Source organism: Planococcus citri, chromosome 2 (assembly GCF_950023065.1).
Source record: "Planococcus citri chromosome 2, ihPlaCitr1.1, whole genome shotgun sequence".
Classification (NCBI taxonomy): Eukaryota; Metazoa; Arthropoda; class Insecta; order Hemiptera; family Pseudococcidae; genus Planococcus; species Planococcus citri.
Window position 1 is genome coordinate 59,851,816 of NC_088678.1, and position 27,128 is coordinate 59,878,943.

Below are 27,128 nucleotides of genomic sequence, written 5' to 3' on the forward strand. Positions count from 1 at the left end.
TTTAAAGTGAAACTAAATAATCAATCATTTAATAGGTACCTATTCTTCCTATTTCTTCAGGATTGAGCGTAGGTATAGCCACGAAAGAAACCATCAATTCGATGCAATAAATAATTTATTAATGATTAACGATAGATAGATGAAATTTTAAAGTGTACTTTGTCATACAATACAATATTATTTTCGTAAATCTAAATATATCTAGGTAGACCCCTAATTTAACCCAAGAAGAATTTACCTATTAGCCTAAACATAATGATATACTTATTTAAATAATTATGCTTATCTGTAAGCAGTTATCTAATTAAGTACCCAATGAATATGGAACCATTACTGATAAGAAGTATAGTATAATTGTAGTGTTTGGGTGGGTGAGTAATAAGTTTAAAAGTAGACTACACAAAATAAACATAAGCCGGACGTGTTGCGTATCCACAAATTTGAAGGAACAAAATTCGATCCAAAAATTAAATTTTTGCAAGGAATTCTTTTCAATCGAGTTGAATTTAGAAATAAATAATGATTTCTTTTGATAAATAGAAAATTCAAAAGGCTTACATATAAATTATTATAAAAAAATGATGTTTAAAATGAGAAAATATGTTAAAACGTTTATTTTTTACGATATTTTTCAGAACATTGGGGAAAGAAAAATTATTTGAAATGAATTTTGGACCTATTTTCTAATTAAAATGTTATTTTTTTTCGTGAAAATCAAAAAATTTTCTTTTTTTTCATTGTGTGTAGCTATTTTTAGATATTTTTTCAAAACTTTTTAGAAAGAGTTTACTAAACCTGAATGAGTATAATATGTACTTATGCAGATCATTCGATATTCAAATATGATCTAATTATTTAGATTTTTTCATACTAATAGGTAATGATATATGCGGATATTTTAATTAAGAGAGTAATAAAGTAACTATTCAATAGGATATCTCACCACATTGTCCAAAGATAAAATAACTTTTCGAGCTTCGGGCGTCAAACAATTAACCCTGCCATGATTCGCAGCAGTAACCAAACCAGTCACCGCATTCACAGCGCTTATAAACGCCCCTTCGATCCAACCACCCAGATGACTATAGCTGTCCCCAGCGAGGAAAAACCGATTATCCAGCGAACAATCGAGAGCATGAGTATGGTAACGAAAACACAAACTGCTGTTGTACTGACATCCTGGAGTATCCAATTTGAACGCACCGGCTGTATAATCTGTAGTCCAATCGTGAGATAACCCATCGCTCAATTTAGCATTTCGCAACAATTCTCCAAACCACCAAGGCTTGTATTCTCCAGTCTCCGGATCTTTCACATGGCGTACGGTACGTTCAATGGCAGCCTCGATCATCTTTTTGTTTTCATCCGAAGCGTCTTTATTTATCGGATATTGGAAAAATTGATGCTGCATACGTTTGGTGTCTTCTTCCCAATTGTAACTCAGCATCAAACTGTAATATACAGGGTCTCCTTTTTTGGCTTTTTTGGCATTCTTTTCGAATATCGGACTCGGGACGAAGTAGGTAGACGCTAGACCGCAATCGGATACGATGGCTTTGATAGCATGTTTTTCTTCGGTGCCATTGAATTTAGGCGCATATTTTAACAAATCTTCTTTCGTCATGGTTAAGAATATTTTCGACGATGTTATCAAGTGAGCTTGGTTTACAGCGGTGAAAATTTCAGCATTTGGCCCGTCAAATGCCTTAGACAGTACCAACGGAGGTCGTGCCAGAATATCCTGTTCATGTGGTCTGTTGTGATCACCGAAACGTATGAATTTCGCAGCAGTGTTACTAAATCCAGCGCGACTTATCATGGAGTTGAGTTGTTTCGGCGGTATGGCCAGAATAACGAAGTCGTATTCATCCATTTTCGCAGCAGATTGAGTATTTTTATCGTCCGGATCAGTACTGTACGAAAATACTAACGCTTTACCATTTCGACCAGAATGACAAACGTCGCAAACTCGAGCTTTCTTCGTTTTTACGTACAATCCATTGCGTATCGATTTTAAGAAAAGTTCTTTAACGAATTCGACATTCTCTTTGACTTCCTCCGGTAAGCTGAACTCGTTCGAGTAATCCCATAAAAGTAATCTCATCATTTCGGCCAACGATGTTTTCTGTATGGATTTGAATCCCCCTGTACCGAAACCAAAACAACCGAATAACTCGGAGTAATAATTGATCTTGTCTTCGCTCGAACCTTCGCCTAATCCGTCGACGTTCGGCAACCTTTGAATTTCTTCACGGACAACCTTTCGTACGGCCATTTCCAAGGTTAGACCGTCATAAATTGAGACGAAACACTTCCACGAATCTCTAATCTGCTCCAATCGTGCGACCGACGTATGTTCATTTTTCAATTCGGCGCTTATTTTGGCCGGATCTATACCACCAATGGGGAAATAACTGACATCTTTACCGGTAGCTGATCCAAATATTCCACTACGTACAATATCACGTACACATTTTGTAGGCGAATGCTCATCCAACCATGCTTCCGGAGAGTATCGGTCTGTACGATTCCCGAACACGAATTCAGTAGGCACTTTTCCAGGATTGGGAAACACTTTCACTGTCTTATCATTCCCATACACCTCGCCAACATAATGCCAAGTCAAACCGGCTATTTCCGGGAATCTCATCGCGCCAATTTCGTAAACTGTATGATCGTGTTTTAAATTATCAGTTATATCGTAGCTTCGAGCAGCGAAAACCCTACCAGCTTTTTTCCCTTCCGTATCAAGAGCAAATTGGGTGGCATCCGAAGTGAAAATACAATTCGCTGGATCGGCCTCGTACATGGTGAGTTTGATTCTGTTCATGTTTCCTAATCTGGATAATTCGTAACACGAAGCGATACCGGCGACTCCGGCGCCGATTATAGCGATGTTCAGGTAATCGTCACCTATGGGAACGGATCCTATTCCCTCTTCGTCTGCTACCACCAAAGGATAACGAATCAGGGCTGAATCGGGGTGTCTGTAGTTTTTGCCCGTCTTACGGACATCTGCGAGTGTTTTACACGAATCGTCGGATGCTGGAAGACTGCCTTCATCGAATAAACCAGGAATAACGCTGATACCCATGATGATTCGATTGGGTTGTCGTTAGAAGTGGAACAGTATCTTTGTTTTTTACGAACACCTGTAAGCAAATGAATTACGACGTTAATGGTTAGTTTATGTCGTACAAATGGAGTAGCATGAAGTAGTTAAGAGGTTATTAAAAATGCAGAGTAGGGTGCGGGTGGGCTGTCATTTGATTAAATTGGAAAATTAAAAATGGATGGTGGAGAAAGTCGTAAGTACTACCTACGTCATATTATACGTATTATACTCGAGATGACGAAATGACAATTCTAGATTTGTGAACATGAAATTCAACAGCTTCAAAAAATCGCAAGTAAAATTGCTGAAATTTTTGTTGAAAGGAGGGCTGGAGAAAGTGTCACGGATTGTTTGCATTCCTTGGGAGTTTTATGGAGATTCAGTGGGGTCACTGAAGGGCTGAAGAGGTTATATATCCTCCTGATAAAGCAAACGATTATCACAGAGCTCACTTTTTTTTTTTTCAAATATACCTACTCATAAAGGAACCTCTTGAGGTGTCACCCTCTGATTTGAACGGGACCGCGATTTTTGGAAAGAACATAGTCTAAAAACCCCAAAACCGAATTTTTAGCTTCCCATCAAGTTCTTCGATTTTTGGCGAACGTTTGAAAATTCAAAATTGACTGTTTTGGCGATTTATGCTTTTTTTTTAAAAAAAAGTACGTACTTTACCAGTAAAAATGGTCAAAATAAATCCCAAAACTAATATCAATTACACAAATCCAAATTTCATCATTTCCAGCCATTCTGGAGCCTCCAGCGCGATTTTCAATTTCTCCAGACTTTTGAATTTGCTCCAGAAGGTGTGAATATGAAGTTGGACAGCTAAAAATCGAGTTGTGTATTACACTCGACCTGTTTAACGAGTTTATCCACATTTGAGCCGATTTTGAGAGTGACACCTCAAAAGTGGTTTTTTGACGAGCTTTTTTCAAAATTGAAAAATCCAAAAAAATCAAAAGTTTCCTGTTTGCGTGGAAGTTTTTAAAATTCGTGCGAATCGCTGTATTTTGTCCAAAACTAACCCCCAAATCCAAATTTCACATTTTCCAGGCATTTTGGAGCCTCCAGCGCGATTTTTCAATTTCTCCAGAATTTTGAATTTGCTCCAGAAGGTGTGAATATGAAGTTGGGCAGCTAAAAATCAAGTTGTGTATTACACTCGACCTGTTTAACGAGTTTATCCACATTTAAGCTAATTTTGAGAGTGACACCTCAAGAGTGGTTTTTTGAACAGCTTTTTTCAAAAATAAAAAATCCAATAATCAAAATTACTCCCAAAATCGGCTCAAATGTGGATAAACTCGTTGAACAGGTCGAGTATAACACACAACTCGATTTTTAGCTGCCCAACCTTATATTCACGCCTTCTGGAGCAAATTCAAAATTCTGGAGAAATTGAAAATTGCGCTGGAGGCTCCAGAACACCTGGAAATTGTAAATTTGGATTTGGGAGGTTAGTTTTGAACAAAATACAGCGATTCGCGCGAATTTTGAATACTTCCACGCAAACGGGAAACTTTTGATTTTTTGGATTTTTCAATTTTGAAAAAAACTCGTTAAAAAACCACTTTTGAGGTGTCACTCTTAAAATCGGCTCAAATGTGCATAAACTCGTTAAACAAGACGGGTGTAATACACAACTCGATTTTTAGCTGCCCAACTGCATATTCACGGCTTCTGGAGCAAATTCAAAATTCTAGAGAAATTGAAAATTGCGCTGGAGGCTCCAGAATGCCTCGAAATGGTGAAATTTGGATTTGGGTAATTGATATTAGTTTTGGGATTTATTTTGACCATTTTTACTGATAACGTATGTACGTAATTTTTGAAAAAAAGCATAAATCGCGAAAAACAGTCAACTTTGAATTTTCAAACGTTCCCCAAAAATCGATAATGAACTTGGGCAGCTGAAAATTTGGTTTTGGGGGATTCAGGCTACACCTCAAGAGGTTCCCTTGTCAGAATTTTGGGAAACTCATCATCCTCCTCCTCGAGGCTTCCAGAATTTTAAAACGAAAATCGTACTTGATGATTGCCAGCTTAAAAATATGTTTCTATTTTTTGCATTTTTTTAGATTTTATTCCAACAGATCCCATGGTCAAGCTTTTTTCATAATTTCATAGGTACATTTTGAACAAACATTTTTTTTTGCATTTACCTAGCGATGTTACGGGCAATGAAGGTGATTTTTATGATGCGGTGATACGACCTGTATAACGGATAAAACCTAATTAACATATTATGTTAATTAGGTATCCAGAAAAAATAAAGAATTAATATCAACGACGTTGATAGTAGGTATCTTCATTTTAATAACCTATTCACACAAATTTTACAAAAAATGCAAAAATACTCTAAACAATTACCTATCCATTAGGTATTATTTCTACATATTAAGGAAATATAATCGCTTCTAAAAATATTTACAATCCATCTTAGTGCCATCCAGTCAACCTTCTTTTTTGATTGACTGTGCTTTCTGCTCAATCTTCTTAATTAGTTTTTTTGAGATACCCATTTCATCCAACAATATTCCCACGGCAGTTAATACGTCTTCTTGATGATAAAAAGAATCCCAATTCGCGCCTAAACATTTCATGTATCCATCACGAATTCTACCGGATATGAACCGGTATGCCTTTGCAATTCCTTTACTGAACGTTTCAACTGCAATATTTGCTTCATTCAAACGGTTACGAAGTTTTTGTACTGCTTCATTGGGCGGATTTTCAAGATAATATTTGAATTTTTGGTAACGCTCCTCTTCGTTCCGCTCATGACTAGTTTTACCTGCCAACCTGGCTTTATCCCATTCAACCTTCTTTGATTCAAAATCATCATCACATGGATGTGGAAAATTGCTTTCATCGTAATCTTCTATTAGTTGTCTGATAAGTTCAAACCAAGCCCACTCATCAGTCAATTCCTAAAAAAACATATTTTTTGATTTTTTAACATAAATTGAAAACCAAAGCACACTTAAGTACCTGCATGGTAGGTACTTACATATCTATTAGATATGTATAGGTACCTACATACATATAATATAATGACTTTCAAATAATTTAATTAACTAAGGTTACAACACTCAAACATTAAAATTACTTTTTTGTATTCCTGAGCTCCTTGTTCTACCAACAGTGAGTCAGCTTTAAGTGCTTGTTCAATTATTTTTTTCATCATCCCTTGAACTTCTCCTTTCAGATACATTTTTTTATCATTGCCGGTATTGGGATCCATGATCAACTTTAAATTTTCTTCAATAGGTTTCAACTCCTAAACATACAAAAGTGTTTGTAATGAGGTGCTAGAAAATATGCATTCATGATAAATATTAACAAAAGGTAACTTACCTTTTCCACCTTTTCCTCACTAGTGAGAGTTTTTTTGGTTACCCCGCCTTCACCGATCGATGATGAAATGATGAGGTATAAAACAAATAATTTCAAAGTCAGGATCATTTTACATATGCACACTTCTTTGAAGATCTCAAAATGTTAAGCTAGGCTGACAGCCACGTTCGTAATTTCAACATTAAATGTTGAGAAATATTCAATCAATAGATAGAATTTATTAATCTAATAATCTTCCTTCAAGTTATCTTTTTAATTAGGTAATATTTTTTTCATCTCAAAAATACCTTCTTATTAATATCCTCCACATTTTGCACTTCGAAAAATTTGATTGGGGGAGGGGGGTGTGAGGAGCAATTTTGTATCAACTTATCCTGCTTTGCTTCAGTTTGATAATTTGTTTACGGATTTTCACCAATGTTAAACTACTTCGGTGTTCTGAAACCTACACCACTGGATTCCTCGTTGAATTTTACTATAGGTACTTATTTAACGTACTCGTAGAATAAAAGTTCTGTCGCCTCAAAGTTCAAAGTGTACAGAAAAATAATATGTTGAATTGGCTACATTTTTCAGCTCGTTAAGTCAATTTCTCAAGGAAGACTTTCGCGGATTTAAAAAAAATTAATTCCATTGGAAAGAGTACAAAATTCTGTATATGTAATTTTGACCCATAAAATAATGGCATCCTCGAGATGGTTTGAAAGTTTTGGTGTATCAAAATGCAAAGTGGACAGAACAATCACTAGCTTGAAGCCTAATACAGAATGTAAGGGGAATCAAGATCCGCAACCACTTATACGCTGTGTGACGTCAGAGCGTTTTGCCCTATTGTGGTCGAGGCATTATTTTACAGGTTAGACAAAAATAAGCATAAAAGTAGCAAAACAGGTGGACTTATTGCGTAATGACGCCAAATGACTTGGACTTAACTACAATATGTCGCAGTTTCAATTTTTTTTGCGAATTTTACCCACTTAAAAGTATAGTTTCGTGTTTTGAAAGTTACACCATTGGATTCCTCGTTGAATTTTACTAAAAACAGTGATGCTAACTCAAAAACGAAAAAAACGGACTTATCCTGCTTTGCTTTCCACCTCCTCAATAATTAGCACATAGCAAATCCCTGAACATGATAAAGTATACATTTATTCATGTACCTACCTAATCAAAAATTAATATCAAAACGGAATAGTTTAGCTGTTCTCAATTTATTTAGGCAAGTACCTAACTACCTATATCTTCACATAGTCTTATACACGACAAGCAATTCTTTGTGTGAAGCTGCGATTTCGAAGGTATTCGGATTTTAGGTACCGTGCCATAAGTACAGATATGTCATAAAAATTTAACGCGATGGTTTGGGAATTTTTTTACACTGGATTAGAATTTGAAAGTTGAGTTCAGAAGCTGAAAAAATTCGTCAAGATACATAGACTGATTACATATTGCTCATCTAACAAGGGAGCTACCCAAGGTCTGACACGCGGATCGAAAAAATTTTTTCACAGGCGGATAGAGCATCAAAAAATATGTTATGAGCCAAAATTTTAGCTGCTGAAGTTGACAGGGGGAGAAACCACGGGGGTTTGAATATCGAAAAATCACAAAAATACGCAAAAATATGCTGAAAAAAGTATAAAAATTGAAATCATTCGGCACCCTGTTCGCTTCAGCAGCTAATTTTTTGGCCACGATCTACCATCGATATATGACGACTTATGGTGGACAAGTCGCCGCGATCTGCGTGTCAGACCTTGAGGGTGAATTTTTCCCCGCCCCCTAATTTTGGGCGAAACTTTCTAAAGAATTAAATCTGGGGCATGTGATATATCAAATTGTATGTTTTTGGTGACGCTGAATACGAATATGACGTCAGATTTTTGATTGGACCCCATCCACGGCCCCCAGCACCTCCCCAAAGGGGGTAAAAGTTTGAAAAAGTGTTTTGTTCGTGCGACACATGAAATAGTATGTTTTCTGTGACGCTGAATACGAATATGACATCAGATTTTTGATTGGACCCCATTCACGGCTCCCAGCATCTCCCCAAGGGGGATATAGTACCTCTTAAACAAGTAAAAATATCATCCCTCGGGTATCACAAGTGAATCCAGGCGGCTTGTCCACCCTTGGACATCATATATCGACGACGATGGTTCATGGTAAAAAAAAATAGCTGCAAAGCAAATAGGGTGGCAAGTTATTTTGATTTTCCATTTTTTAAAATTAATTCTTTTTAATAAGTGAAAAATTTATCCTCAAGGTGTTACACACGGATTGCAGCGACTTGTCCAATCAAAAATCGGACGTCATATTCGTATTCAGCGTCACCGAAAACATACAATTTCATGTGTCGCACGAACAAAACACTTTTTCGAACTTTTACCCCCTTTGGGGAGGTGCTGGGGGCCGTGAATGGGGTCCAATCAAAAATCTGACGTCATATTCGTATTCAGCGTCACCGAAAACATACTATTTCATGTGTCGCACGAACAAAACACTTTTTCAAACTTTTACCCCTTTTGGGGAGGTGCTGGGGGCCGTGGATGGGGTCCAATCAAAAATCTGACGTCATATTCGTATTCAGCGTCACCAAAAACATACAATTTGATATATCACATGCCCCAGATTTTCTTTAGAAAGTTTCGCCCAAAATTAGGGGGCGGGGAAAAATTCACCCCCAAGGTCTGACACGCAGATCGCGGCGACTTGTCCACCATAAGTCGTCATATATCGATGGTAGATCGTGGCCAAAAAATTAGCTGCTGAAGCGAACAGGGTGCCGAATGATTTCAATTTTTATACTTTTTTCAGCATATTTTTGCGTATTTTTGTGATTTTTCGATATTCAAACCCCCGTGGTTTCTCCCCCTGTCAACTTCAGCAGCTAAAATTTTGGCTCATAACATATTTTTTGATGCTCTATCCGTCTGTGAAAAAATTTTTTCGATCTGCGTGTCAGACCTTGGGTAGCTCCCTTGTAAGTAACATCTAACGCTGCAGTGACTAAACAAAACGAATTTTTCTTTGTAAGGAAAATACCTAAAAGTGAGGAAGAAATGTACCTACTACAAAAATTAAAAATACTTTATCATGACCATGTCGTCATGACTTTTTGCCCTAAACATCGGAATGAAGAAATCTCGCGATATTTGAAATCAGTTTTTCGAATAATCAAACACTGATGAGCCAAAATCGCATTAAATAGTCTATCTAACTTTTGAGGGAATAAAAAAGTAGGAATAGGTAGGTATATTGGATTGGTGTTAGAACGGTTTTCAATATACTTTGGTATATTATATGTATACCTATTTAGCTTTTTGTTAAATTGAAGGGGAAAAAGCTATTCACAGACAATTAAACAACATCAAAAAACTTGAAATACCCTTCAAAATGTAAGAAAATCTGACAAAATTATTTATCATGACTTTTTGCCCTAAACATCGGAATGAAGAAATCTCGCGATATTTGAAATCAGTTTTTCGAATAATCAAACACTGATGAGCCAAAATCGCATGAAATAGTCTATCTAACTTTTGAGGGAAAAAAGTAGGAATACGTAGGTATATTGGTGTTAGAACGGTTTTCAATATAGGTACTTATATTATACGTATACCTATTTAGCTTTTTGTTAAATTAAAGAGGAAAAAGCTATTCACAGACAAATTAAACAACATCAAAAAACTTGAAATACCCTTCAAAATGTAAAAAAATCTGACAAAATTATTTATCACGACTTCTTCTTTTGCAATGGATGTTCACCTAATACCTATGAAAAAAGATGGTACTTTCGACTGTTACATTGATATCGCTTGACCCGTCAGTTAAAGACATTAGAAGTTTATTTAAAAATTATAAAGGTGTTATTTTCAAACTCCTTTTAAAAAGGTGGTCGGAAATGGAAAATCGCATTAAATTATCAAATCAGCTGTTCTTTTGAAAAATGGTTGTCTTTTTTGGCTTATTTCTTGCTGATTAATGTATTATTTTCAAAAACTTTTAATGGTACTCAATTTTAGGAGAATAAGTAGATACTATAAATGAAATAAAAAAAGAGCAACCATGGAATTATGTATTATTATACAAAATTAATGGGCAATATTTAACAACCGATTAGTTTCAATCGTGTCTTTTCGGATATGTTTTCGAGTAAAGAGATAAAAATACGAGCAGTTTTAAAATCATTTATTTCGTCTATTTTTGCCTTCTATACCTACTGATTAAAATTTAAGCAATCCACTAGAAATTTTTAGGTTTTTTTTTGTTTTTGTTTTTTTAATAATTATCAAAAACTTGAAAATTTGCATCGATTAAAAAATTGGGCGAATATCACAAGTAGGTATGTAGTATGTAGGATACTTATCAAATGATTACTTAAGCACTGGTAAAAAGCATCAAATTAAATTTTTCTTCGAGAAATTCTAAATTAAATTTCAAAAAAAATCAAATAAAAATACGACAGCCCATCCTTTTAAAACACATGCATACTTATTTCAAAATAATTTTCATATATAGGTAGCGAATAAGTAGGTACTTACGAAAAGTTTTCTGGAACTGAACAACACGTAATTCTGCTCAAATCGAACAATAAAACAATTAATTTGGAAAAACTCAACGATGATTTACTCGATCTAAACATCAATGAATTATTTACGAATGATTATGCAGCTGAGCTGAGAGCATCCTTATTTATAAAGGTAAAAAAGTAGCGTTATCAATAATAGGACGAGAGTTCATTTGAGAGATAAATTTATGGAATCTGTGCCTAATACATTATTTTGTCTATCAATATAAGAAACTAAAATATTATTCCCTCCGTTTTGTTTGAGGTCAAAATGTTATCATCAATTTAATAGGTCTATCAAGTCATTATCCACAAATTTTGTTAATATTATAATGTAGGTATTCCTATATAAATTTCTACTTTGCATGGAAACTGTAAGTAGGTAGTAGGTACTACGTATAATTACCCAACTGGTCCCATGAACGTAATTCATGTTCTTACAAATTACCAGTAAATGCATTTTTTTCTTGTTAAATTTTTCAAGATAACATTTGTCGATAGGTACGATTACATCTCGTCAAAAAATATTGAAACTTCTTGGAACTTTTCCAGGAGAGAATATTTTTCATTTCAATACCTCCAGATTTCGATCCAATTTTGAGCAAAAATGATCAATTAATGAAATTATTTCCATTTTCAAAACGACCCACGATAGGTATCTTTGAGAACTGGCACTTGTTTAAAATGTGAGGGAAATTGTATAGTTGAAACAATGTTTTCATCATTTCCATTTTTTGGTAGTATCAACATAGGTATTTAAAAAAAAAAAAATGTAAAATAAGGTAGGTACACAGATTTTCTGCATTAGATCCATAAAAACAAGGATTTTCATAATTGTACCAACCTAAACCTTCCTATTTATTTAATTTGTAACGGATGTAGGCATTAGAAAATTTAACCAAATTATTCGAAGCGAATTAAATAAATGTTCATAATGCAATAAATTACACTATACCTATAAACTCTTTAGGTACCTAGTTGGTGGGTACATACGGCTATCATCTATTTATACGAAATAGGTAGGTACCTACTTGTTATCGAGAAAATCGGATGATTACAAAGTACAATTACTTAATTTGAAAAGGCAGTAGGTAAATAACTCATGTCATTTATCATAGGTGCACACTGCACACATATCTGTATTATGTTATCAATCAAATTTATCAAGGACCATTAAATTTTTTATACAAATTACATCGTATACTTGATAAAAATATGTACAGCGATTAGAAAGGAAAAAAATACTAATTTTGTAGCAACGGATTAATGCACCGTGTGAAGTTGGGAAATCCAAAAAAGCCTATCAAAGCAAAGCAAACATGAACTGTAGGTTCATGCGGTCGTTTCGTTTTCTCTCAAATCTACTTACTTTTCATCTTCGTATTTTTTGATAGCTTATCTGAAAAATAAATAAAAATAATTCAGCGGTCACTACTTGCATGATGGACGATGGTACATCTACATAATTAACCAGTTCTACAGTCGATTACAATTTTTGTTTTCACGAAATTTAATAAGTAGATATGATATTGATACCCCCAGGAATTGAATGATCAGAGATCCATTTACCTCGCCTAGCCTCCTACCTACAAAATCTATGTATTTAGGTAGGTAAATAATCATTCGTAAACTGAGCAATTGAGCATGAATCCGATAAAACCGAATAACAGATGTGTGCTTAATCATTCATTTTAAAAATTTCCATTACGACAAAAAAAAGGGGGATCCTTTTGAATTAAGCCTATTATAGTACCTACGTAGATCAAAAGAGCATGTTCTAAAATCCTCGTAACCAACATTTTGAAGACCACACGTTAGTCTTTAGATTTTTTGAAAACTTTTGAAATTATAAAAAGCTGTTTTTATGACCCTTTTTTCTGATTATTATTATTTTTTTTTTTTGAACAAAGTGAATTTTAGTGTGAACCCCTTCCCGACTCCTTTTCAAAAACTACAAGTTTTGGGGACATTCTGGAACCTCTAGCGAGTTTCTAATTTTTTCCAGAAACTTCAAATTGAAATAGAATGAAAAAATACACCAGCCAAAATTTCAAGTGCTCAACAGCAGGTACCTACGTTTTTTTCGATTTTTTATGAAATGTTTGAAAATTAAAGGGCCAAAAATGCGAAAAAATCGAAAAATGCACTATATAGCACCTCAAGTACCACTTAGGCAGTGATGTACTTTTGCACGCTAGATATTTCAATTTAGCATTGTGCAGTTTTAAAATTTTTCTGTTAGTTTTGATACCTACCTTACTTATAAAAATGTGAAATCGAATAGGTAGCCGAGACTCTAGGAATCTTATATACCTACACAACGATCGTATAACCACTTCAGATGCGTGAGAGAAAAATTTTTTGAGCTCACAAAAAACACTTTTCCAACTTATGTCAAAATATGGCCTCTGATCTGTAGGTACCTATTCTAAGGAAAATTTGAAGCTACGCAAATACATAACTTGACCAAAACATAGAAAATTCGTGTTTGACTATCTGCTGACTTTTTGGTGACAGATTCACCGAGCAGTGACCATTTTTAATCGATTTTGTACTTGCTGACTTTTAATGAATTAGTCACCAAGAATTAACTGAAGTCACCAAAACAAAAATATCCTCACCTTCTATGTGTTTTTATGTGTCCTAGAATAAGGTTTGGGTGTATGGTTACCAAAATTATTTCAGTTCTCACTGTTTTTCGGATTAGTAGGTAATAGGTATCTAAGTACATTCATAAAAATGTCTGAATTTTTCAAAAATTGCACTCCAGCCGCCTATCTAGTCCTACAAAAAAGTTACATGTTCAAATTTGAATACTTCAATGATTCTGATTCAATATTTGTGTCTGCACAAATTTTCAACATTTAAAAAGGTCGAAAAGAAAACGAAAAGTTGCATAATAAATGCAATTAAATCAGCCTTCAACGAGTAAAACAATTCGGAGGGGACAAATTCATTTAATTTTATTTTTGTGATTCCAGACCTGATCAAATCCAACAGAGAAGACCGGATTGGATCATCTTTGGTACCTAATACTAAATCTGAACAGATCTGATCAAACCTGATTGATCGCACAAAATCAGAACTGATCACATTCGGAAATTTTCTATAAATACATCCAATTAAATCTGATCACACCTGATCAGATTGGATCACATTTTTCTCCGTAATTTCAACGATTTTATTGCCCATTTTACAGTTTTTTGTAAAATTTCATCTTCAATTCGGAAAATCTTGAAATATATTACCTAAGTACTCGAATTTCAGTAATTTCCGACTACTTCCATGATTTTTTAACAAAATAAGCAACTTTTTCCAAATTCGCTCATTTGTGCAGATTTTTTCATACATCTTATGATGGTCAGTTTGACAAATTTTACAGCAATTTCTACAATTTTGACAAATTTTCATGCGATTTTGAAAATATTCAATTACCTAATTTAATAACCTTAGCTACTTTTGTAAGATTACTCATACTTTGAGATATTTTATCAAGCTTTGGTCATTTTTCGATGCCTTTTTTTTTGTCATTCTAACACATTTTCAATGATTTTTTTTTTAATATTCGAGCATTTTAAAGATTGAAAGGTATGTACATACTTTGCACAATTTTTTCGATGTTTCATCGTATTTTTTTATTTTTCAGAAATCACCACTCAATTTTGGTAAATTTTTGATGATTTTCAATGCAGGTGTCTACCAAATCAGAAAAACAAAATTTCGTACTTTTTTCGTACATTATTATTTTGAATGGTATCAATTCGATTTCCACCACCCCACCCCCCCCCCCCCCAACCTACATAAAAAATTTTCAGCGAAAAAAACACAAGCCACAACAACTTTTTGTTTTTTTGTTTTTATGCTGTTTTTTCTGCTATTGTTTTTTTGGAAATTAAATCCAAAGAAGATAATATATTTTGTTTCCCGAAAGAAGCGAGGGCGAAACATTTTAAAAATTTACGATTAGTGAGGATAAAAACCCATTTTAAAAAAAATATAGGTAGGTATATATTCCAATTTCAATCTTTCTTAAGGTACCTATACAAAGAACATGTTATTTTTTTGAAAATTTCGTACAAATTTTGTAAATTTTGTAAGATTTTTGTGTTTTTTTCGTACTTTCAAGACCAATTTTCAAACGTGTTAGTTTTTTGGTAAATTCGTACTTCTTACGATCAGTAGAATATTTTTAGCGTTTTCGGTCTTGAGAGTCTGAAATGAAATCTTTGACTTATGGAGAGTGCCCTATAAATACATATGTTTTTAGATTATTTTGACGTTTCATTCCCTCCACCTTTTTCAAGTTTGTATACCTAAATTTGGTTCATAGATTTTACCTTCAACAAATAAATGGTAAAGTACCTACCTAAAAGTAAAGTTGAAAATGTATGCTCAAATGTTTGGATCTGCACATGGAGCTGTGCTTTAAAATAAGCCCTGTTCGTGATTGGTACCTAACTAAGGAACTAGGTTTCCAACATAAACACGGGCTACCCATTTTCGAAAATCCAATATTTTTCCAAGACGATAAATTTTACATTTCAGCAGTTGTAATTTTTTACACGCCATATCACCCTATTATAAACCTCCATGGAAGGCTGTCGATAGTTCTTCTACATATACCCACCTATATCCGAATTTCAAAAATAGGTGATGCTCTCAATATGTGTTCAGTCAGAGTTCAGTTTTTTATGATGAGGCTTCTGTAACGTAATACGTCGTCGTCAGATAAGTCTTAAAAAAATGAACTACAGCATATTAAATAATGGTACAGAACGCAGTTGCCTGCTTGACGAGTTTTAAAGTTCATGATAGGTATATTTTGTGATTAATATAATAGGTTGTATCATAAATTTATGGTCTTATTATTAGATACATAACATATCTCATTACTTTAGTCTATGGTGATCCCGGCCCAATGCACCATTCAAATGTCATCTATATAATATACATAAAATCAATCTTTTGATTAATCAAGAATTCAAAATCTGAGTCATTTGGTGAATGAATATTCATCCCTGAGATTCCTACCTATTTCATTGAAACATTCTCAGAAAGCTCAATCATTGATTGAGTAGGATCTGAGAGCCAGAAAAAGAAGGATGATGAGCCAAGAGCGTAAAAGAAGCCGAATTTCAAAATTTGCACCTTGTTAGTTGGACCAAATTGATGTCTTTCATAACCTAAATTCGAGCTTCAAAAAATTTGCTAAAATTCGAAAACTGAATTTACTCACAGAATAAATGTTATGTGAAAGTCAAAAGAATTGTTTAAACATTTTTTAGATGTTTTTCGATATTTATTTCTCAATGTTATACCCTCTCTCAAGCTCCAATTCGGGTTAATTTTTCAAATTGGAAAAATTTACGTAAACTAAATTCTAATGCTTACTCGTACCTACCTAACCGCGTATTTCAAATCAATTTAGAAGCATGACATTTCAATTTTGAAGGTTTAAATTTGTAAGTGTGGAGACTGTGAAGGAGATGTTAAGAAATCATTTTAAGTCATTTTTTTCTTTCATTACCTCGTAGGTAGGTAAGCTACATTCGATTTTCTGCTGGGAGAAGAACTCGTCTGCATTAATTCTATTTTTATAATCAGCTGTGTGCCATTTCAATTCTACCAATAGACAGCATTATATATTTATCAAATACGAGTAGGTATGTGTATTAAAGTAAAAATGGATTTAAGTTTACATCGGTACCTAGATAAGTTACGAATATTTTAATTGTTGAGGATAATATAATAAGTACCTAGATAGGTACTCGTTGCAAAAAGTAGCTTAACTAAACCACGCTGTCCAAAGTAGTGATCACTTTCTGCGCAGGCTCCGTCAAAGCACGAATGTCGCCACCATTGGCAGCAACAACCAGCCCGGTTACAGCATTCACGGCGCTAATGAACGCGCCTTCGATCCAGCCACCAAGATGACTATAACTGTCTCCCGCGATGAAAAAACGATTATCCAATGACGATTTCTGAGCGTGAGTATGGTAACGGAAACATAAATTGCTGTTGCGATGATTTCCTGTCGTATCAAACTTGAATCCTCCTGCGGAATACGCGGTAGTCCAGTCGTACGATAATACATCGCTCAAATCGGAACTACTCAGCAAGTCTCCGAACCACCAAGACTTGTAGGTTCCATCCAACGGATCTCTCACATCGCGCTTGGTACGATTAATGGCCGCCTGGAGCATTTGTTTGTTGGCTTCGGAATTGGCCCGTCTATTCATCGGATATTCGTACAAATGATGCTGCAAACGTTTGGTGTCCTCTTCCCAAGAATAACTCAGGAGCAAACTGTAATATTTTTTCCCATCTGGGGACTGCCGCAGAGGACTTGGAACGAAATAGCTAGAGGCTAAACCGCAATCGGACACGACTGCTTTTATTTCTCCTTCTTCGAAGAATTTAGGAGCTTTTTTCACGTCTTCCTCTTTGACGGTTACGAAAATTTTTGACGAGCCAACCATATGGACTTGATTTATAGCGGTGAATAATAAAGCATTAGGCGCGTCCGAGTCTTTGGACAACACTAACGGAGGTCGTGCCAGAATTTCTTGAGGGTATTGCCGGTCGTAATCGCCGAAACGTATGAATCGAGCTTGATTATTGAATCCGGCACGAGATATAATGGAATGCATTTGCTTGGGTGTTACAGCCAAAATTACGTAGTCGAATTCGAGGGGCTCGTAAGGAAGTCCAGGAAGTTCTTGGTGAGGTGGCTTTGAGTCCATCTCGTACGAAAATACCAACGCTTTACCAGTGCGGCCAGAATGGCAAACGTCACAAACGCGAGCATGTTTAACAATCGGTTTCCGTTTAAATTGCTCGTACGCTTTCGAGTAAAGTTCTTTAAACAAGTCGACATTTTCACTGGCACTTTCCTTCGGCAAAGTGTACTCGTTCGCGTAGTCCCATAACATTATTCTCATCATTTCGGTCAGCGAAGCGTTATGTATCGGTTTGAATCCACCGGTACCGAAACCGAAACAACCGAATAATTCGGCATAATAGGCGATTTTATCTTCACGATCGCGCAGTCCAGCTATATCCGGCAATAAATCAGAACCTTTTTTAACTTCAGCTCGAATAACCTGTCGTACAGCCGATTCCAAGCTCAAACTGTCATACTTTATAGCGAACTCTTTCCAATCCGCGAATATATCACGTAATCGACCCTCTGATGTATTTTCATTTTTCAATTCGGCAGCTACTTCGTACGGTTCCTTACAACCGATGCAAAAATGACTGCGTGGATATTTCGGCCCATCTGCTGTAGGAGGACTGCCAAATATACCCGCGTGAACAACCTTAAATACACGTTTTGTTGGCGAATCTTCGTCCAACCACATACCTCCGGTGCTTTTATTGTAATACCGGTCTGCGCGATCTCCAAACACAAATTCGGTAGGAACTTTTCCCGGATTGGGGAACGCGTCCACTTTGTCTGTATCTTTGAATACCTGGCCAGCGTAATGCCAAGTCAAGCCGGCTATTTCCGGAAATCTCATCGCGCCAATTTCGTACACAGTGTGATCATCGGGATTGGAATGCTCATCACCGGAGGGGGCCGACGTTCGAGCTGCGAAAACTCTTCCGGCTCTTTTTCCGAACGTATCGATTTTCACTTGCTGTGGTTCGAGCAGATAAGTGAAATGATCCGGATCTGACTCGTACAACGTAACTTCGATTCGATCACTGTTTCCCAATCTGGATAATTCGTAACACGAAGCGATACCCGCAGCTCCTCCGCCTATTATAGCGATTTTCAGTTTTTCGTCGTTTTTCGGAATCGATCCTATTGCTTTCTCTACCACTAACGGATAAGAAACCATAGCTGAATCGGGATGTCTGTAGAATCTTCCCGTCTGACGCACATCCTTAATTGTTTTACTCGGCGATTCTGATGCTGGTAAATTGTCTTCGTCGAATAGCGTCGGAATGACGGAGATACCCATGATGATGATTTTTTTGGTACGAGAAGTGGAATTTTTACGAATACCTGTAAGCAAAGAAATGATAGCATTTGTGGTTAGGTCTTTCAATTTCATAAATTTGTTTTAATATACTTAGGAGATGATTACATACAGGGTGTTAAATAAAGCGTGGGCAATAATTTCACAGTAGATGCATCTCGAGTAGACAAACAAAAAACGTTATTATGATAAGTTGCCTATCTTGTAAAATGAAGGCGCTACGTGCTCCGCAAAACTGGAAATTTACCAATTTTGAAAAATTCATCAAAAATAAGAAAACGTTTGAATCATTTATGTGATGCCCCTAACCCATAGTACTCGAGTGGACGAACAAAAAAAGTTATCATGACCAATTGCCTATCTTCAAAATTGAAGGGGCCAACCTGATTCAAAATTTCCAAATTTTGAGTGCCCCAAATTTGAATTTTGACATTGTGCTTGCCCCTTCAATTTTGAAGATAGGCAATTGTTCATAATAACTTTTTTTGTTCGTCCACTCGAGTACCATGGGTAAGGGGCATCCTTTGAATGATTCAAACATTTTCTTACCGTCTGCGTATTGAAGAAATGACCCCATTTTTGAACTAAAATTCATCAAAAATAAGAAAATGTTTGAATCATTTAAGTAATGCCCCTAACCCATAGTACTCGAGTGGACGAACAAAAAAAAGTTATCATGACCAATTGCCTATCTTCAAAATTGAAGGGGCAAGCACTATTTCAAAATTCAAATTTGGGGCACTCGAAGTTTGGAAATTTTGAATCAGGTTTGCCCCTTCAATTTTGAAGATAGGCAATTGGTCATGATAACTTTTTTTTGTTCGTCCACTCGAGTACTATGGGTTAGGGGCATCAATTAAATAATTCAAACGTTTTGTTATTTTCGACGAATTTTTCAAAATTGGTAAATTTCCAGTTTTGCGGAGCATGTAGCGCCTTCATTTTACAAGACAGGCAACTTATAATAACGTTTTTTGTTTATCTACTTGAGTTGCATCTACTGTGAAATTATTGCACACGCTTTATTTAACACCCTGAGCAGAAAGAACGCACAGTGACTCGGATTGCGAAAAAAGGCGCGCATGGCGTTTTACAGCAAAACTACACATATGAGCGTATCAAAAGTTGAAAGTAGTGATTTCATTTCGTAGTAATTTTTAAGGAGGAATTCGAATCCGATGTCCTTTTTTTTTCGCCAGACCCCTTAGGGGGTGGTACCAAAATCAAATTTTGTAAAAATGGGGAAAAAATCGAGTGATATGTCAAAATATAGGTTTTTTGGGCCGAGGAACACGAATCTGAGGTCCTTTCTTCCCTAAGACCTCTCGGGGGCCCTTGGAGAGGTGCTACCATTCTTGAGATATCTCGTCTCAAACGCCACTACATTTTAACTAAATCAACACGAAATAATTGTAATTGAATATGGCATAAGTTTTTTCATTCAACTCCCTTCAAAATCGCGATTGCGGGAAAATCTGTGTTAAAGTGTGTAGAACTTGGGTGTGGTTCCTTACGGTGCGACTAAGCGCGATTCTTCTAGTAATGATACAAAATAACCGAAGATATTAAGTCGAATGATTAAAAAAAACTGACTAATAAAACCTCTCAACCAAAAAAAAAATCTAAATTTTGATAATCTACTCAAATTTTTGTGATTTTTTCAAAATTTGATTCCGGTAACACCTCCTTTGAATGAAAAAAAGGACTTCATATTCGTGTTTCTCGACCCAAAAAACCTACATTGTGACCTATCACTCGACTTTTTTCTATTTTTACAAAATTTGGTTTCGGTAACTCCTCCTCAAGGGCCCTCGAGGGGTCTGATGAAAAAAAGTACCTCAGATTCGTGTTTATCGACCCAAAAACCCTATATTTTAACATATCACTCGATTTTTTTTTATTTTTACAAAATTTGATTTTGGTAGCACCTCCCTAAGAGCCCCCGAGGGGTCTGAGGAGAAAAAAGACCTCAGATTTGTGTTTCTCGACCCAAAAAACCTATATTTTGACATATCACTCGATTTTCTTCATTTTTGAAAATTTGATTTCGGTAGCACCTCCCCAAGGGCCCCCAAAGGGTCTGAGGTAAAAAAAGGATCTCAGATTCGTGTTTATGGATCCAAAAAACCTACATTTTGACATGTCACTCAATTTTTTTTTCATTTTTACAAAATTGGATTTTGGTACCACCCCCCCCCCCCAGGGGTCTGGCGAAAAAAAAAGAAATTGGATTCGAATTCATCGTTAAAATTACTACCTACGAAATCACTACTTTCAACTTTTGATATGCTCATAGTTGCTGTAAAACGCCATGCGCGCCTTTTTTCGCAATTCGAGTCACTATGTGGAACGGTTGTCAATGAAATGATAGGTACTTTTAGGCATATAGGTATGATTTATATGAATAAAATTAAGCTAAATTTTGAAAATGAAGAGCCAACTGGCAGAAAAACGTTTGAACCGTGCAAACTTACGTAAATGAAATGAGCATGCAAAAATAATTACGTAGAAACCAGTCAAAATTTTAGGTGCAAATGTGTATCTAATGTTTTTGCATTTTTGGGAAATTTTGAAAGTTAAAATGCTCAAAAATGAAAAAAAAACAACATTTTACCAAATTGACTGAGAACTCTGAGATTTGGCATGTAACTTATTTTTGACCTCTTCAATGTATTGAAAATGACTTCGAATTTTTTTGATCAATTTTTGAGCCTTCAGAAAATTTTTGAAACTTTAAATTTCTACAAAATTTGACCTAAAGTTTACCTCGCATACTCTGATTTTAGCATTTTGAGTCGATCAAAGATGGTTTCAAGGTGCTCTGAAGCTTCCAGATTTTTTTTGGAAATACCAGTGTTTGAATAAGCTTTCTAAAATCCAAAAATGTGGCGAAGGAGGAGAGTGCTGAGGGAAAAACTTTACGTTTGAACTTTCGGGAACGGATTTTGAGAAAGTATGCTTAAATCGACCGAAAAAATCACAAAGATAGTGAATAGTCAATGTTTAAAAATACTGAATTCCATTTTGAGCCCCCTTTTTTTTACAAATCTTTACACCCAAAATTTTTTTCAGATTTGTAAATATTTACAAAGATCTGCTGGAATCACTACGAACGAATCGATTCGGGAGATCAACAATAGGATGTTGTTTTTAGAGGCAGTTTTATTGCATCTTTTTTAACAATCTGAAATTTCCAAAATATTACTAGAAGCTACAGAACAGCTTGAAACCATCTCCAATCGACTAAGCATGTTTCAATTAGTGTTAAAAGTAGATTTTATATCTCGTAGCTTTTTAATTCGTTGGGTCCAATTTTGTTAAAATTTCAACTTTCAAGAATCCACTGATGTACCTATGGCTCCAGAACTGCACAAAACAGTTCGGAAGCGTTTTCAGTCGATTCTGAGGATTAAAAATAGAACACAGACAAATTTCAGCTCTCTTTGTGTCAATTTTATGAAATTTTTACTTTTTTCCCATTTTTGGGAAAGATTTGACTATCGAAAATTCGCCAAAAATCGAGAAATGCACTCAGGCACCTGAAATTTTTGGGAGGAGATAATTTTTGTGTACTCTTTCGATTTTGCTTTGTTCAATTCAAAAAATTGTCTGCTCTTTCCCGAGTTCTATCCAAACCTAATGCATTTTTTCAAATTGGAAAAGATTTAATAAGTACTTCATTTAAAATCAGCACACTAAAAACGAAGGCTTTCAATTTTTTGCTTAGGTACTAAATTGCAGTATTTAATACATTATTTGTTTATATATGAATTTTACATATTAGCCCTTCCGGTCACCTGAAAAGAAATCTAAGGGGTTCTTATATAATGACAAGAATACATTTTTTAAAAATAAAAAAAAAATGTAGCTTGAGGGAAAAATACGAATTTGGTATAAATGATCAAATTTTTCAAAGGAAATGCGTTTGAAATAATTTACAAAAATTTCCATTATTGACCTTTGGCAGTTTCCAACATCACTGCAAGTTGAAAAAAATTCAATTGGAGATTTTTGAAGATGTGAACACGAGGATTTTATGGCATCAGAAAAATTTTCCTCTGTTTGGTTATTAAATTCGAGACCAGATTTTAGAACGACGAGGTGCTCTTTTCAGAAAATTACAAGTATGAAAAATTTTTGTTACGTTCTCTTCATGCCATCTCATAACTTTTAATTTTCTCTATTCGCTTTCAAATCCTATCTCCTTCCTCTACCCCTAAAATAATTAAAATACAAAGTCAGGTGAGAAGATTTGAAGCCAAAATGTGGCATTTCTTATTACCAATTATTATTTTTTTTTTTTTGAAAAAGTGGCTCCTTTTTTTACTAAAATACTACTTTGGTTTATGTATGAACGATTAGCTGCCTAACTGTGAAAATGAAGGAGCAAATGATCGATGAGAATAATTCTGTTCAATTCAGGAAATGAATGAAAAGGACTAATTTGGAAGAGCTATTATTATCTTCGTTGAAAGAAATATATATTTTTTTAAAATGAGGCACAAATCATTATGTTGAATTTATTTCTGATTTTAGAATTTTCTTTCCGAAAATTTATTTTTTCAGTTTTGATCCTTGAAGATCTTTAAAACATACTTAATACTTGAAACTTTTTTTTAAAAAAAAAAAAACGTTTCTGCCAATGAATTTTCCTGTATAATCCCCGTGTGAAAAATCATGACGAAAAATCCAAACTTGTTTATCGATATAAGATCTCGTATCACGTAATAGAAAGTTCGCGGAAAAAATACCCACCATTATCATCAACCTTTTAAAAAAAGATTAGAAATTCAACTTTTAATAACACATTATTTGGATGTAATTCAAGAAGAAATAAAAATATAAGTAAATGATTATATAAATCGATCGTTTGAGCTGCCTTATTTAGTATGATGTACCTATCTTAATTATCCTTCCACGCTACCTAATAAAAATTCAATGATCTAAGGCGAAAATTTTATTACCTATTTTATCACCAAAATAAATAATTATTGTTCTGCGAATTGAGATTTAATATTCAAGAAACCTATTTAATATCGAAATAAGTACCCTATGTTATTTAAAAGTTGCTTCTTTATCTGTATTTGTATCAAAAGATTTGCAAAAGATGCATTAAAATTTTACGAGTAACTAGAAATTATTATCTTTTAAAAAACGTTCGAACACGCGAAAATTTGATCATTTTTGAAAATACGAGAAATATTAATCACGTGAGATACATTTTCGATTAAACACACTGCTAAATGCATCAGGAAGAAATATTAAAATTTCAATAATAATTTTCAAATAATAAGTTGGTACTTACGAAATGATTTCTGGAAATCAACAACACAACTCTACACAGGTCGCAAAAATAAAACAAATTAATTGAAAAAAATTAAGCAACGATTAACTCGATCTAAACGTCAGTAATGCCATAAATGATCGTGCAGCTGAAAATATCCTTATTTAAAGGAGAAAAATGAATGTTATTAGTGGTAAAAATGTGAAGCGGAGGGTCAATTTAAAAGATGAAATTAAATCTCACTCAAGTATTATTAGGTACATTATTTATTCTATTTATCAATAACAAACCTTTAAAATATGATTCTCTCAGTTTTTCTCGAGATCAAATGTTATCATTAATTTAATAGGTATCGAATCATTATCCATCAATGTTTCTAATCTCATAATGCATTTCTACTTTGTATGGGAATTATTGATATCGCTCCCAACTGTTAATACAAACTTTAGATAGGTATACTTTTATTTATTCTTGAAAATTATCGGTTCAATATGCCTTTTTCTCTTTGAATTTTTCAACATTATCAATCTATGGCAGTTGCGATTAAATCTCCACGAAAAGTTTTATACCTACTTAGACGCTTTTTAAAAAAGATTTTGCATTGTCCACTTCGTTGTTTCAGGATCAGGGAACCATTTTGAAGAAAAAAGGGTTAAATCTCGTACTTGAAATAATTTCATTACAACCTGTAAAAAGAATTTTTAAAATAGCGAAATAGGAACCTGAAGCAATTGAAAACTTGAATGAAAGTAACAAAACGTGAAGGGGTTGGGTCTTCATTAAAAAAGATGTGCTTGTAGGTATCAAAAATTAGTACAAGTTTCAGTGTAACCAGACACACTGATATCATTTTTTTTTTTTTTTTTCATGAAAATTGTCAACCAGTTCCTTCAATATTCATTAGTAAAAGATGCTGGTTAAAGCTCAACAAGTGAAAATGTGAAAAATTCTCAAGATCGTCGTATTGAACCAATAAAAAATGTATTTGTACAAATGTACATAAGTGTATCATTCTAATTTATTGTTTAAAATGTGAGGTACATATAAATTAGATGATAATTGTTTTGATTCGTGACGTAACCAGGATTTCCTCAAGAAAGGAAAAAACTAGATTTTCAGGCACGAATAATCAAAGTTAGAGGTAATTTTCTGAAAACCTTTCGTGATGGGTGATAATTTTATAAAAACGAAGGTAAAATTACTGCTTGAGCGAAGTGAGAGCAAACATTTTTCGAAAAAATGAGTCCAAAAAAAAAACGAAAAAAGTCCATTTTTGCACGTTTTATTTTAAATTTTTGATTGGAAAGGGAGGCGATGGCTTCGTTTGGTTTTGATTATTGACTTTTTTCAAAAATATCTAGCTAGGTAAGTTGTTTTCGAAAATTGAAAAAAATATATATAAGAAGTAGGTAGAGTGATTCTCATTTTTTTGCATGAAATTCGTTAAAAAAAGAAATGCATGTATTTGTTAAGAAACCGATTCACTCGAAGCTTATCTATTAAATTTTTATAAATCCAATAAATTATAGAATTATACAGTAAACTCTTTAGGTAGGTAGGCTAGCTATTATACCATATCTACCAAAATACAAGCTCATTATCGGGAAATTCGAATGATTACGATGTACAAATAATTTCAAAAGGCGGTAAACAACTCGTGCCATTCATTATAGGTACATATTATTATGTTTTGATCAAATTTATCTAAAATCGTTCAACGTCTTATACAAATTACATTGTACACTTAGCTGCTCGGTACTTGATAATACATATTACTCAGCGATTAGAAGAAAAAAAATACACTTAATTTTGTTTCGTCGGATATGCAACGCAACCTTTGAAGTTGGGAAATCAAAAAAAGCCTACCTAATGAAGCGAAACAAACAAATGGGTATGAACTAAGTTCATGCAGTCTCTTTCTCATTTCTCTCAAATCGATTCATTAGGTACATATTTATCTCCTTATTTTTCGATAACATAACTTATCTGAAGAAAAAATGAAAATAATTCAGTGATCACCAGCATCACTTTTACTATCATAGCGGTAGGGTTATTAAAGCTTATGGTAGGTAATTAACCACAGCTCTATATAAACGATTAGGTATAATTTTTGTTTTTACGAAGTTTAATAGGTACTACCTATATTGATACCTATCAATGATCTCTGTAGTTGGATTTTTACAGATGTAAAATCATTATTTTAAGAAGAGATTTTTTGAACTGACACCCTTCGATTTGAATAAAACCAAGCTACCATAAGATCAAGAAAGCATGTCTAAGACTCCTGTAATCAAAATTTCAAGTACCTAAGTACGCATTCCATGCATTTTCAACCCTTTAGTAAATTTTTAAAAATTTAAAAAATTCAAAAAATATTTATAGCGATTTTTAATTTTCTTACAACTAGTGTGGATATTGAATATATTCATTTCATTTCAACCCCTCTTTTTTTCGAAAACTGTCAGTTTTACAAAAAGAACATTCTGGAACCTCCAGCAACTTTACCTACCTACCTTTTTATGACGTCAGATTTTTGATTGGATCGCATCTATGGCCCCCAACAATTTTTTTGGACTTTTACCTATTGGGAGAGATTCTGGGGGCTATGGGTGAGGTCGATTTAAAAAACTATGGCTACATTCGTGTTCAGCGATATCGAAAATATACTATTTTATGTGTCACACGAATGTTACCATTTTTTTTTTTGGGTTACCCCCTTTGGGGAGGTTGAGGGGACCGTGGACGGGTCCAATTAAAAATCTGACGTCATATTCGTATTCAGCGTCACCAAAAACATATTATTCCATGTGTCGCACG

General features: G+C 34.4%; 3 protein-coding genes across 3 annotated transcripts; all 3 read right to left on the reverse strand.

Moving 5' to 3' along the window:
• Positions 1 to 97: 97 nt before the first annotated feature.
• LOC135836865 (phenylalanine 2-monooxygenase precursor-like) lies at positions 98 to 11,201 on the reverse strand. Its single transcript, XM_065351926.1, has 2 exons — positions 11,017 to 11,201; positions 98 to 3,152 (listed from the first exon to the last, which is right to left on the reverse strand). The coding sequence occupies exon 2, from the start codon at positions 3,092 to 3,094 to the stop codon at positions 923 to 925; it is 2,172 nt and encodes a 723-aa protein (XP_065207998.1). The 5' UTR covers positions 3,095 to 3,152; positions 11,017 to 11,201; the 3' UTR covers positions 98 to 922.
• On the reverse strand, positions 5,415 to 6,655 carry LOC135836864 (uncharacterized). The gene is made up of 3 exons (XM_065351924.1): positions 6,476 to 6,655; positions 6,228 to 6,398; positions 5,415 to 6,048 (listed from the first exon to the last, which is right to left on the reverse strand). The coding sequence occupies exons 1-3, from the start codon at positions 6,581 to 6,583 to the stop codon at positions 5,572 to 5,574; spliced, it is 756 nt and encodes a 251-aa protein (XP_065207996.1). The 5' UTR covers positions 6,584 to 6,655; the 3' UTR covers positions 5,415 to 5,571.
• A 4,638-nt stretch (positions 11,202 to 15,839) lies between the features above and the next one.
• Positions 15,840 to 24,489, reverse strand: LOC135836867 (phenylalanine 2-monooxygenase precursor-like). Its single transcript, XM_065351931.1, has 2 exons — positions 24,333 to 24,489; positions 15,840 to 19,053 (listed from the first exon to the last, which is right to left on the reverse strand). The coding sequence occupies exon 2, from the start codon at positions 19,007 to 19,009 to the stop codon at positions 16,832 to 16,834; it is 2,178 nt and encodes a 725-aa protein (XP_065208003.1). The 5' UTR covers positions 19,010 to 19,053; positions 24,333 to 24,489; the 3' UTR covers positions 15,840 to 16,831.
• Between the last annotated feature and the right edge of the window lie 2,639 nt (positions 24,490 to 27,128).

Coding starts and splice junctions, on each gene's coding strand:
- LOC135836867 (XM_065351931.1), bottom strand. CDS start 19,009: ATGGGTATCTCCGTCATTCCGACGCTATTCGACGAAGACAATTTACCA.
- LOC135836864 (XM_065351924.1), bottom strand. CDS start 6,583: ATGATCCTGACTTTGAAATTATTTGTTTTATACCTCATCATTTCATCA. Junction 6,399..6,475: donor GTGAGGAAAAGGTGGAAAAG/GTAAGTTACCTT, acceptor TTGTATGTTTAG/GAGTTGAAACCTATTGAAGA. Junction 6,049..6,227: donor GAGCTCAGGAATACAAAAAA/GTAATTTTAATG, acceptor ATGTTTTTTTAG/GAATTGACTGATGAGTGGGC.
- LOC135836865 (XM_065351926.1), bottom strand. CDS start 3,094: ATGGGTATCAGCGTTATTCCTGGTTTATTCGATGAAGGCAGTCTTCCA.